Below are 14450 nucleotides of genomic sequence, written 5' to 3'. Positions count from 1 at the left end.
TTGTACTTTTGGAAAGCCAAAAATATATTTTTTGGTGATCCATAGTATATAGGGATCAATCAAAGGCACTAGAGATGTTTAGCTTGGAGAAGAGTAGATTGATAAGGGACATAATGGTTGTTTTCAAATATCTGAAGGACTATTATGGGAAAGAGGAATTAGAAATAGTTCTGCCTCACTCCAGAGGGCAGAACTATGACTAATGAGGCAGTGGAAGGGAATTACAGAGATGCAAATTAGAGTTTGACAAAAAGAAAAACTTCCTATCAGTTAGAACTAATTGGTACAGGCTGCCTAGAAAGAGGAAATGGGTTTGCTCTAGCTAAAAGTCTTCAAGCAAAAGCTAGACAACTATTTGTGAGATCCTGGATATGTGATTGTTCATAACACATAGCATAGTGGGATAGAGAACCTCTAGGGTCCCTTCCAATTCAGTCATAGGATCAGAAATCTTAAGTTGGAAGGAGTCATATTTGTGTTCCTTTTTAAAATTAAACATGTCATATCACCTGTGATAAACAAAAACAAAATGGAAACTCCTCATTAATGGTAAATCATTTTAAATCTACTAAACTATCTGTCCCAGTAATTATTAATAGAAAAGGTAATTTTTAGTACCTGCTTTGCCATTTCTTTCCTTTTTTTCTCTTCTCTTTTCTCTTCTTTCCTCCTCTGAATTTCATGAAGGATTTCAAGTTGCTGAAATAAATCATGCTGCTATCAAATCTCAGATATCAAAGCAAGATAAATAAAATTTCAGAAACATGAAAATAATTTTTTGAAAAGTTCAATAATTCAATTTTTCTCCTGAAAAGATCAAATCTGAAATGTTTTTAGAATTCAATGTGGGGGGGGGGGGGCGGAGCCAAGATGGCGAAAAGAAGGGATCCAGTCTTAGGCACTCTCTGATAAAACTCATCAGCTAAGGACTCTAACTAAACTTCTGAGAGACAGAACCCACAAAGGGACCCAATGAGGCAGTTCTCCTATTTAAGGTAACCTGGAAAAGAGCAGAAAGGCTCTGCTCCCCGGGGTAGGAGGGGTGGCCCGCCAGAGCGAAAGAACTTCAGGCTCCCGGAGGCAGCCCCAGGGTGCTGGGAGCCGCGGCTCACAGCAGCAGGGGAGTCTCCTGAGCTGCACCCCGGGGAGCACCAGGCACAAAGTGGGGGAACAGCAGGGGACCTCTGCCAGAGCAAGCACATGGAGCCCAGCCCTCAGGGCACACAGCAAGCAGCTTGGCTAGCACAGCCCTGATTCAGAAACAGAAGCAGGTGGAGGCGGTAAGCAGGAGCTTCCAGGGCATGAGCCCATTGAGCTGAGGGAGGGGAGTGAAGAGAGACTGCTGAGCTCTGTCCTCTGCCCCTGGAACAGGACTCTGGGGCTCTGACCACATTCAGATCCAGATCACAGTCTAGGCCCCCCCACAGAACAGCAGGGCCCCCCCCCACCTCAGCCCCATGGCAGAGGGGGGCACATATGGTCATTCACAGACCAGGAGGGAGGACAGAGCCTCACACACTGAGACCCTTGTGGGAGTGTCCCAAAAGCTCAAGAAACACCCCAAACCAGGCCCAGGCTGGGAAAATGAGCAAGCAGAGAAACAAAAAGAAGACTATTGAGAAATATTTTGCAAATGAGCCCAAGAAGGACCAAAATACTCAGTCTGAAGATGAGGAAGCACAAGCTCCTGCATCTAAAGACTCCAAGAAAAACAGAAATTGGGCTCAGGCTATGATAGAGCTCAAAAAAGACTTTGAAAATCAAATGAGGATGTTGGAAGAAAAACTGGGAAAAGAAAGGAGAAAGATGCAGGAAAAACATGAAAATGAAGTCAGCAGCTTAGTCAAGGAAATCCAAAAAAAATGCTGAAGAGAATAGCATGCTAAAAACCAGCTTTGGTCAAATGGATAGAACAGTTCAAAAAGTTATTGAGGAGAAGAACGCTTTTAAAAAGCAAAATTGGCCAGATGGAAAAAGAGATAAGAAAACTCTGAGGAGAACAAAGCCTTCAGACAAAGAATAGAATTCAGGGAGATTGATGAATTTGACAGAAATCAGGAATCAATACTTCAAAACAAAAAAAAAAAGAAAAATTAGAAGAAAATGTGAAATATCTCATTGGAAAAAAACAACTGATATGGAAAACAGACTTAGGAAAGATAATTTAAAAATTACTGGAATACCTGAAAGTCATGATCAGGAAAAGAGCCTTGACATCATTTTCAAAGAATTACTACAGGAAAATTGCCCTGATATTCTAGAAGCAGAGGGCAAAATAGAAATGGAGAGAATCCACCGATCCCCCAGAGAAAGAGATCCCAAAAAACCAACCCCTAGGAATATTATAGCCAAGTTCCAGAACTCCCAAGTCAAAGAGAAAATATTACAAGCAGCCAGAAGGACACAGTTCAAATATCGTGGAGCTGCAGTCAGGACCACACAGGACTTAGCAGCAACTACATTGGAAGCTCGTAGGGCTTGGAATACAATATACCAGAAGGCAAAAGAGCTTAGAATGCAACCAAGAATGAACTACCCCGCAAGGCTGAATGCCCTCTTCCAGGGAAAAAGATGGACTTTCAATGAGCCAGGGGAATTTCAAATGTTCCTTTTGGAATGGCCAGAACTGAACAGAAGGTTTGATCTTCAGATACAGGATTCAGGTGAAGCATGGAGATTGGAGGAGAGGGGGGAAATATGAGGGACATAATGAGGATGAACTGCATGTATTCCTGCATAGAAAAATGACACTGATAATACTCATATGAACCTTCTCAGTTAATAGAGCAGGTAGAGAGAGCTTTTATAGTTGAAGCACAGGAGAAAGCTGAATTCGAAGATAAAATATGGTGTAAAAATGGAGTCAATAGAAAAAAAGGTAAATGGAATGGGAGAAAGAAAAAGGAGAGGGGGAATAGTCCAAGATATTTCATATAATAAGATTTTTTTTTTTATTACAATGAGCTATTGCAATGATATGGAAGGGGGCAGGTAAGGGGGAATGAGGGAACCTTTGCTCTCATCAGAGATGGCTAGGAGAGGAAACAGCATATATAGGCATCTGGAGTAAGAGGGAGTGGGGAGCAGGGGGAAGGGGTGGGGATGTGAATAAAGGAGGAGAGGATGGACCATGGGGGGAGAGTGGTCAGATATAACACATTTTCTTTTTTACTTCTTGCAAGGGGCTGGCTGGGATTGGAAGGCTTGTCCAGTACCATAGGGCCAGGTGGATTCTGGGCCTAAGGGGTGGTATGGGGGGCTCAGGGCTTCTTGGCCCCAGGACCAAGGATCTTTCTGTTGTGCCATTCAGCTACCCTACAGCAGAGTCAGAGTGAAAGGAGAGAGAAAATATAGTACATGGTAGTGGAGAAATAAGAAAGGAGGGAGTTGCGATCAGCAATGGCAACGTTGGAAAAATATGGAAGTAACTTTTGCAATGGACTTATCATAAAGAATATGATCCACCCACGACAGAGTTGTTGGTGTTGGAACAAAGACTGAAGCACATTTTTTGTTATTATTATTTGGGGGAGGGTGCAGGGCAAATGGGGCTGGGTGGCCTACCTGGGGCCACATAGCAGGGTGATCTTTGTGTGTCTGAGGCTGGATTTGGACCCGGATGCTCCTGGCTCAAGGGCCAATGCTCTGTCTGCCACCCACTATTATTACTATTCTATTTTATTTTGGGTCTTTTTTTCCCCTTCTTTTTGGTTTTTGCAGGGCAATGGGTATCAGGTGGCTTGCATGTCACATGGCTGGGTGATTGTTGGGTTTCCGAGGCTGGATGTAGGCGCAGGTGCTCATGGCTCCAGGGCTGGTGCTTCGTCCATTGCGCCACCTGGCCATACCTACAACTATTACTATTATTTTTTTTTAATTTTACTTTTTTTTTCTCTCCCCTTTACTTTTTTTCGCCTAAGCAAGTCTATATTCATGGGGGGAGGGGGTATTTTGTTTACTTATAAACAAGAATATTTTATTAATGTAAAAAAAACATTTGTACAAAATGAGAATTAAAAAAATAAATTAAAAAAAGGTGTAGGATAAAAGTTGAAACCTTTTAACCATTGAGAAAACTAGGGTTAATCTTAGATTTCTGGTTTTTATAAGGTACAATAAATATCACACATGCTGAAAAAAAAAGAATTCAATGTATGTAGATTTATTTTCCTAGTTTTTATATCTCCACTTATGTTAAGTATTAAATTTATTATCCTGCAAGTAAATCAAGAATAACTACTTCAATAAATTGCTCAACAATTTAGGAGCTACTACAACAGATCAATTCACCATAACAAGATTCTACCAGTTAAGATTTAGCACCTCCTAAATGGTATAAGGTCTAATAATCCTACAAAATTAATGAACAGAACCCCTTCTAAATGAGGGGCAGTATTCACAACTAAGTAAATGAGAGACAATGACTGTACTGGTCCACAAATAGATATTGTTAGATAAAGTATAAAAAAGATGAAATACAAAAAAGTTGATTCAAAAACTTATGAAAAAATTTCAGTAAGTCCTAGTTTTAAAAAAATATAAAAACAGGGACTATAATGAGAAAAAAAATAAAATTTTCAAAATGATAGTCAAGTGCCACTTCATTAATCTGAGTATTAACTGTCTTAACCCACCTCCTTTTCTAATGAGTCATTTTCTGAATGATATCTTTTATGTCACTTTTTTTTAAAACAGAAGTCATTGTTTGCAAAAATCGTGACCTACGTTTACACACAACATGTATTCCCTGATTGCTTTTTAGGTCACCTGTAGTTTTGAGTCTTTGGAAACTGTTATGTTTTATTGCTTTTAGTGGTACTGCAAAACCAAAAGAATGATGGCGTTATGTCAGGGAACAGTTTGAGATCATTATAAGCTGAGCACAACTTCTCAGAACCAATCCAACTAGCTATCTTCAACATATTCAACATATTCAATTCTTGGCCCATTCACAATGTCTGTTCAAGATGGAGGAATTGATGGTACTCAAGTGACTGCTTATCTAGCTACATGTGACAATATAGGCAAAAGGCCTTCTTTCTCCATTTGCTTTTTTCCCTGTGAGTTGTTAAATTTGTTTGAGTGGTTATGTATTTGATTCATAGGCAAGAAGTATAACAAGACTTCATGGAATCCTTGGTCATGTCTGTTGCAGTCCTTATGATGAGCATAAGCAAAAGGACAAACACAACTCATGACCCAATATTTGTTCAAAGAATGAAGTGATAGAGGACATCTATGACAATTTGGGAATCTCCTCCAAATTAATGTAAAGATAAGCAGAGGAAAAGATAGTTGAAAATATGATTCATGATTAAGAAACAGAGAACAAAAGACTATGGACTACACAAAAGACTCTCAGCTATACATAATGACTATAATCTTCCAGAAGAGAGTTGAAAGAGAAACACTAAAAAATAAAGATGGTAAATCCGTCAATCAATCAATGAACAAGCATTTAATAAACATCAACTACATGCTTGATGTTGTATTTGGAGCTAGAATTCCAAGAACAGGAGAACTTTTAAAGGAACTTGCATTCTAAAAGAATAATAGCTAACATCTATATAGTATTTTAAGGTTTATAAAGTGTTTTATGTCTATTCTTTCATTTGATCCTCACATTCTATCAGGAGAGACAACCGTACACATATAAGTATTAAAAAGTAATTATAAGATATAGTAATTTGGAGAACTAGCAGTTAGAGGGAGGAGACAAGGGTCCTGAGGAAGGATCTTTAAAGTTTAGTTTGAAAGGAAATAAGGAATTCCTAAAAGGTTTTAGTGAAGAAAGAGAACATTTCAGGCATGGGAAACAGCTTCTACAAAGACATGTCACATGTGAGGAACAGTAAGAAGACCCTGCTGGACCAAAGCAAAGGAAGTGGGAGTGTTGAGGACAGAAACCAAATTGAAAAGGGTTGATAAGTGAGAGGAAATGGTGGCAATAAATGCAGGCAACTTTTTCTCTGAGATTACTTGTAAAAGAGAGATGAGATAATGATTGTGGATAGCTTGAGGGTCAAGTGATAGCCTGGAAATGTTTTTAGACAGCAGGGGGCAGGCAAAAAGGAGAGAATGAAGATTAGGAAGACAGAAGAGATAAACTGTGGTGATAATTTACCAGAGGAGAAGGGAAGGGATGGGATCAAAGGTTCATGTACATCAAGGGATGGGTCTGTACCAAAAAAAGAGTCATGTCCTCATTAAAAAATAGAGTGAAGGAGAGAATAGGGAATGATGCATTAGGGGAGTTCTTAGTGAATGATCTCTTTTCTAAAAAGTATAAGGTGAAACCTTGATGGGAAAATAACCCATTAAAATGTGCAAGTAATTTCTGAATCAGTCATCTTTGTGTACTTGGACCATAATTAGTTTGAGCAAACATCAAAATCAATACTAAAATAGAAAAGACGATAGAAAAACAATGTAGGCAACTACAATCATTTTCACTTGATCAAGCTAATTAAGATACTGATATAAAAAAATGGATACAGGAAAAGACATTGCTGATTATCACTACACTCTACAGAGGTTTAAGTTACAGAAAGCAGTAATTACAATGAAACCAAAGGAATACAGATACATTCTCAGCCAGCAAACACTGCAACTTTTTGTTAAGTAGAGAAGAGAGCAGTCAATAGCAATATCAGTTTTCAATAAAAAAACTTACTTATAAAACATTATGGGGGCAGCTAGGTGGCGCAGTGAATAGAGCACCAGTCCTGGAGCCAGGAGGGTCTGAGTTCAAATCAAAACTCAGACACTTAATAATTGCCTAGCTGTATGACCTTGGGCAAGTCACTCAATCCCATTGCCTCAAATAAATAAAAATTTTTTAAAGTCTTTAAAACATTAAGGAGGATGGTAGTAGACTTATGGGCATTCCTAGATCATAACAAGAACAAGAAAGAAAAGTGACTGCAGAAAGTTTGGCCTGAAGTTCAACTAGGTTAGACCATCCCAAGTACCAGTGAAACTAAAACAAAACAAAAAAAATCATAAATGGGTAGAAAAATGAAATAAATCTGCTAATGTTTTTATGAAAACCTATTTTTATTATTTATGACAGAACTATAATCACATATCTTTGGCCTCTCACATCAGTCCATGATGTGCTATATAGGAAAGAATAATATTTAAGAGAATGATTCTGAGAAACACATTTGGGCTAGACCAAGATAGTTGTGCTGCAGGCAATAGAATTTTGAAGGCATCAAGAGATCAATTTTCAATATACTTAAAAGTGGGAAGATATCAAATGGTAGGAAAAATACAGTCAAGAGGATATTCCCTAATTCTAACTCATATGCTTATTTTCTCATTTCTATAAAATCTTTATGAGAATGACTTCATAAAGTGATCATGACAAGTATGAGGAAAAAAATCATCATGTTGTTACAAATTATTTTATTCAGCAGACTATTTCTGTAGTGTCCTAACTGAAAAATATATAAAATAAAAACTCCCAGTTTTTTTTACAAAAAAAAAAAGGCATTTAACTTGGTAGACAAAAATGTAGCCTTATAGGTTCTCTCTATCAAGTTACTCCCTTATAGGTTCTCTCTATCAGGTTACTCTCATTCTAGCATATGTTAAGATCATATATCCAGAGATATAATTTTGCTCAGAGATCCCCTATCAATATTAAGTGAAGCATAAAACAGGAAAATGTATTTTTGCCAAAGGATTTTCCCCTTTCATGCAGGATGAGCTTCACTGAATCTAAATGGAATAAGATTCTCTATAAGATAGACAGCAAGATCCTCCAGATGCTCCTGTTTCAGAATGTATTGTACTGACAATATAAGCCCCAGAACTTTTCTCTAGATCCTTGAGAAAAGCTCATTGACCTTTAGTAAGTCAATCTCAGAGGTAGGTGAAACACTTACCCCACAAAGGATTAGCATGTTTTTATAAATGAAACTTGACTTTCAGAACACCACCTTTATTTGTGCATTTGTTAATATTTTTAAATGAATTAATAAATAAGTATTTTTCTAGGGAATGGGGGGAAGGTAGGGAAGAAGTCAGTAATTCATAAATTTATTCTACTGTTTCAGAGTATTGTTGGGCTAGGGCATTCACCAAATGAGCAGTTACTGCTCCTGGGGTTAGTTTAACTTCATTGTAAACAATCTATGGCTAGTGTGAAAATGGAAAGTTTCATTAATTGTTATGATTGATGAGGGTCACCTATGAAATCAACCACATTCAAAAAGACTGCAGTAAGTATAGGTAGTCTGCTGTGATTGAACCAGAAGCTATTGGGTGGTGTGGGAGAAGGATGATTATTCAATACTGAAGGAAAGAACTTGCTAAACTAATTTTTTTCAGTTAATGTCAAGAGAATCCAATCATATCATGTCTGACTCTGATCCTAAGAAAGCTAGTTATAAAGAAAAGCCTTACAGAAGTCATTATATGTAAAAGGGGAAGGACTTGCATGAACTGATGTGGAGTTAAATGAACAGAACCAGAAGAACATTATACATATTAACAACATAAGAGTGATGATCAACTATGATGGACCAGTTCATTTTAGCATAACAATAACCATATAATTTTAAAAAGACTTATGATGGAAAATTACAGAGAAGGGACTGTGGAGTTTAAATGAAGACAAAGCTTATTTATCTTCAATTTTTAAAAGTTGTCTTATTTATTATCTTTTTTTCTCTCTATTTTCTTTCTTCCATTTGGATTGGATTCTTCCCTCACAACATGATCAATATGGATCTATTGTTTTGCATGGTTATAAATGTAGAGCCTATATAAATTTGCTTTCTGTTAGGGGGAGGGAGAGAGAAAAATGTAAAACTCAAAACCTTGCAAAAATAAATGATGGATAAAACCTATCATTGCATGTAATTGGAAAAACAAATAAAATATTAAAAGAAAGCTAATTATAAACAGAATGATAAATTCTATAAGAACACATAGTCCTAAAACATTCACAACCCACCATATTCCAGCTTCCCAAATAACCTATGAAGCAGGACCTCTCTTACCACTTGCTCCTCTTTTTGCTTTGCTTCTAACAGCCGTTGCTGCTCCTCTTGGGCCTGTCTTTCCTGCAACTTTTGATGATTTTTTAGCATTTCTTCATGAAAAGACTTAGAGGGAGGCTTGTTATGTTCACTGAGAAAAGACTGTACATGGTCTGCCAGTTCAAATATCATCACCTACAAATTTGAACCAAAATGAAATTCAATTGGCATAAAATTCAAAGCAGTGGCCCAAACAGTATATTCCACAATGGTAAACAACGACAACAAAAAAATACAATGTACTGCATACTTAGTAACATTCTGATAGGATACTTTCTCAAATATGGTTTCTAACATATTAAGCAAGAAACAATCATTTATCAGCAAACCATTTTAGAAACTGATGCTACAAGACAAATTACTAACAGCACATAACAGATTATTTCAATTTTACCTTCCAAGCACCCTTAATGTACTGAACTTTTCTATATCATAAAATTATAGCAAAGACTTTTTAAAAAAAAAAGGTTTCGTGAAATTAGAACAATTTATTTTGAAATACCATCACCTCCTAAAGTTAAAAAAAATTAAGATAAACTAGTATAGTCATAGCAATGACTGTCATTGACAGTACCAATAATTTTCCATTATTTTAGTTTGTTAGTAATAAGTATATTTTAACTTTTGTAATTTGGAACTGACATAGTCCACTAGATTTGACCTGAGATTTATCTTTTTTTCACATTTTTTTGTTAATGTGCATGCTGGTCTTGAGTTTTTTCTTTAAATAGCCTGAAGATGTTCACATCTTCCAATGCAGCAATGCCCCCTTTACAGAAAATAAACACTGTTAACATCAGAATGGTTTGCTTTAGTGGTTGGCCTGGGACACTAATAAATTCTGTAGGAGTAGGCTGGCACACCAAGACCTCACTTTCTGTCTACTGAGAACAAGGTCAATAGGAAGGCAGATCAGATTTTCAAAAGGATTTAATATGCTGTGTTGATAGCATATTCACAGACTTAAGGAAAAAGGATCCCTGTACCCTTGAATGACTAGTAGGTCAGTTTGTTGCACACCAGTTGCCTGCAAATCTTCCTTGAACTGGTGAGTTAATAGAATTGTAAAACATTCTGAGAGCTCTTGTGGAAGAGAAAAAGGGTGGGAATATATCTCTTCATATAGATATGGGAAAATCTATTGCTGGGTTTCTTTTTCCTTTTTTTCTGCTGAAACAAAATACTTTAACATGTTCTTTCTGTATTTTTAAAGATATCTAGGCTGAGATGAGAATCAGCAAAGTCTGTCATATACACAATTTCAAAAAGCTAGTAGTCAGCACTCACTTTCACTTTCTTATAGTGAAAAAAAAGAAATCAGTTATGTTGGAATATACACAAAAGATACTGTTCCTTCTTCAAAGACTTTTTAAAAACATACTTAGAAGTGGTACTAATAAATACTGGAAAGTGTTAAGAGCTAAGAAATGCTGGAGAAGTCAACAGATGACTTTTTAGTCAAAGAGAGGATTATTTCTTAAAAAGAAGGAATCTAGCACCTGAGAAACAAGCTAATGAGGGTTGTGAGGTCAGCATGAAAGTAATGAGAAGAGAAAGCTTCTGTTTAAATACACTTTTAAAGAGGGTTTTAAATAGGTGAAGGGCAAGGTTAATGTTATGTCAGTTATGTCAGATTTTGTAAAAGAGTATCTCCTACATAACCTTTAATCAATTAATAAATAGACTTTATTGTTACCACTGTTGTTTGAAGAAGCTACAATTTAGTTATCAAATCTGACTGTCATCAACTCTTCAGAAATACAGGACCATGTAATACTTTACCCCTATGTCATTGAGTAGCAGGTGAATATAATACAGGAAGAAATTATGATTCAATCACTGTACAACTAACTTTGGAACACCAGTTCAGTTCAGTTAATTGTGGTATTGCCCCGAAGACTAATCATCTGGATTTATTCCAGTTCACAAAGGAGTGTATCAAAAGACTTGGGTTAAATTCCTGCTTCTAATACTTATTTAAGTGTAACTATGAGTAATTCAATGAGCCTCTCAGTATCCCCAGGTAACTCTCAAATAATCAGCCTAACCTTCTCAATTTGTACCCTCAAACCCAAACACACCCACTTCATTACTTGGAGCAAGGAGACAGAAGATCCACAAGGTGAAGAACAACAACAATTTATCAAAAGTTCCATAGTTCAAATCCGGTCTCAGACACTTAATAATTACCTAGCTGTGTGGCCTTGGGCAAGCCACTTAACCCTATTTGCCTTGCAAAAACCTAAAAAAAAAGTTCCATAGAAACTATTCTCAAGGATTTTCAAGGCATTGTGAGACCATGGTGCAATTTATAAATGCATTCGACAAATTTCTACTCTGGCATCTGGAAGGTGCTGTGATGCAGATGATCAGAGGGTCTGAGTTAAAATCTCAGCACTGTCACTATTAGCTATATGACAAGTTATTAAAATTTCTGGGTTTCAGTTTCCTAATCCATAAAATGAGGGGATTGGACTAGCTAATGTCTAAGGTCCCCTCCATCTGAACTCAAATTCTTTTTCCATCAGCAAAAGGCAGAGTGAACAGGCTAAGACAAATTGACAGGCTCAACTGATAATGGGAGTGGGTCTTTTGAGATCTTTATTTCCGGGAAAATTGATACTTCTATAAAACAAACACTTTCTTCTGCCTTCTTTTTCAACTCACTTCTTCATCTAACTCAAAAACTCTTGCACTAGATTACAAGAAAGATCCCTATCTAGACACCTCCCCTCCAAAAAAAAAATTCAGGTTCTGTTGATAAAAATGTAAATCGAAGCTCATGTATTTGTTTCTTAATGCACAGGTTATAACAGCAGAAATTTTCTCCACTTTTCAAAGGATTTCTATTTCATTCATTCTAAATTATTTAAAAAACCAAACCATCAAACACTTTCATAGCAAACCTGGTCTAACTGCTTACAATCATAAGCATTTCAATCTTCAGCACCTTTATTTTTACTGGTTTATTGCTGGATGATGATATGAGAATTAACACAAAGAAAATTCTCATTAAGACATGAACATATAATTCAATTCATTTTTTAAAATAAATTTCCCCCTGAGTAGTCTTCATAAAGTCAAGGATACAATGATAAATAATTCTACAAAATAATAGAAGTTTGGAAGTCATATTCTTCTGAACATTATTTACTCCAAACAGATGTCTTTTCAGTTAACATGCTAAAAATCAAAACTATTGAACGGAGACCACTATTACAACTAAAATAAGAGGCATCTAAGGAATTGAATTATGTTCCTAGCAAAAGGACACATTAGTTATGTGAAAGGATTAGAACTGCCAAGATTATAAGAAACATATATTTATCCTAAGGTTTTTTAAAATTCTCTTTTAAAAAAAACTCTAATATTTTTCTTCACGAATAATCAACATCATTTTACTAACAGGAATATTAGGGAGGCAATGAGGTATAGTGGAAAAAGCTGGAATCAGAAGACCTGGGTTAGTATCTCACAGTGATGTTTACTACTTGTGTGAGTTGGGCAAGTCATGCAAATCCTGGCAAATCTACTTTTGTTTCAGTTCAGGATTTTTTTAAAAATAACTTTTATTAAAGATCCTTTGGGGGCAGCTAGGTAGCACAGTAGATACAGCACTGGCCCTGGAGTCAGGAGTACCTGAGTTCAAATCCAGCTTTGGACACTTAATAATTAACTGGCTGTGTGGCCTTGAGCAAGCACTTAACTCCACTGCCTTGCAAAAATCTAAAACAAAGATCCTTTGAGGGTTTTCCAGAGCTTACAAGATAAAAGCAGAGATTTCTCATCCTGACTTTCACAGCATTCTTCAATCTGGATCCCCACTGAATTTCATCTCTCACAATCACTTATATCATATACACTGCATCCAACTTGGACAACCTGGCCATCCCAAGTTCTTGTGGTGTTCCCTAAATCATCTCTATAATGGAGATGACAACAGCTCATCACTGCATCATCCCCATGCATCACATCAGAACAGGCTCTTCCCTTTCTCTACATCAACCCAAGTGCTGCCATGCTCCTTTAATTCAAGGACTCAAATCACAGTAATGCTTTCACAGGTCCTTCTTGGACCACCTAGTTGGGAGAGATCTTTCAGCTCTCTCAAGACCATTCAGATGAATCTATCATATAAACTGCATCAGACTAACCTTCAGGATAAGCTTTTTTAGGCTTCTGTTTCCTCAGGTCCCATGCTCCATTGGCTTTTAACCCATATTTGTTGAACAGAATGGAATTGAAAGGTTGAAGAGGCTGCCCCAGACAGAATTATGAAAACAAGGGGGACCAATGAGTTTTTTTATCCCCATGACAGTCAGACAGTTGGCTGGAGTCAGGGAAAGGCTTCCTTAAGCCTAAAGATTTCTGTAAAATTGGGAAGCTGGCTTGAGGTGACTGTGATGGCAGAAGTTTCCTAGCCACTTTAATCAATAGTTAGTAGAGACGGTAGAGAGCAGCAGAGAGCTGAAGCCAACTCAATGCAGAATGTTGTTCCTTCAGTAGGTACCATAGCTGAAAACCAGTAGCATCCCTGTGCAGCAGAGATATCAAAGCAGCATGATAAAATGAGGGGTCATTTCTATGGACCCAGAAGAATAAGAGAAGATAATCTCTTTGTACATGGCCAGGAACAATGATGGGAGAGAACAGGTCCCTACTTACTCTCCCAGACTCTCCTAACCTACTCATATCACAGGGCTTCTAAGGAGGTTGGGAGCCTCTGCTGGCATTGCTCAAAGGCAGAGTCTAAGGGACACATTCTACCCAAAGACAGAGGATCCGTTCCAGACTAGCTAAAAGATCAGCAAGAGGTCTCAAGTATATACCAGCTCTCCAACTGGGCCTCTTATCCCCAGAAGCACTTATGAAGCAGGGTAGCCCATGTCCTCTGGCTGTTTTCCCATAACTTCCACTAGCCACAGTAGATCTTCATCATGGGGCCCCCAGTTCTTCTGATGAACTAACGTAGTTACCCTCAATCTGTTCTTCCTTGCTCCAGGAAAAATCTCTTGAACAGAAGAGTTGTCTGGGCTTCTCCTACTGTCCTGGAGTCTTGGATTTCAGGAATTCCAAAAGGAAAGATTTGAACAGGGAGGGCTGTTGTTAGGTCAATGGTGGACACCTGGGATTTCATGTAAAAATATGGAGGTTGCAGTTACAGAACCTGAAAGGGAAGTGGCTAGAGGTCGATCTATGAAAGAAATCTTATTCCTGGAGCAGGCCTAGAATTTGGAGTAGCTGAGGAGTGGAGTTCTACTTTTTAAATAATCTTACTAATGCATTCCTCAGTTAAAAAGTCTGTAGGGTCTCCCAATTATCTACCAAATAAAGAATAAAATCTGGATTATGCTATTCAAATCTTTCTAACATCTAGAATTAACATGCCTGTCAAACCTC

General features: G+C 37.3%; 1 protein-coding gene across 3 annotated transcripts in view; it reads right to left on the bottom strand.

Moving 5' to 3' along the window:
• EIF2AK4 (eukaryotic translation initiation factor 2 alpha kinase 4) overlaps positions 1–14450 on the bottom strand; it is a 106752-nt gene that overhangs the window by 77936 nt on the left and 14366 nt on the right. For all 3 annotated transcript variants that reach the window (XM_074235084.1, XM_074235085.1, XM_074235086.1), the window contains 2 exons: positions 9012–9185; positions 619–699 (listed from right to left, as the gene is read on the bottom strand). In XM_074235084.1, the coding sequence (XP_074091185.1) occupies positions 619–699; positions 9012–9185 (255 nt within the window). The remainder of the gene's footprint in view (positions 1–618; positions 700–9011; positions 9186–14450) is intronic.

Source organism: Macrotis lagotis, chromosome 4 (assembly GCF_037893015.1).
Source record: "Macrotis lagotis isolate mMagLag1 chromosome 4, bilby.v1.9.chrom.fasta, whole genome shotgun sequence".
Lineage (NCBI taxonomy): Eukaryota > Metazoa > Chordata > Mammalia > Peramelemorphia > Peramelidae > Macrotis > Macrotis lagotis.
The sequence above is the reverse complement of the archived record's forward strand: the minus strand, read 5'-3'. Positions and strand labels throughout refer to the sequence as shown.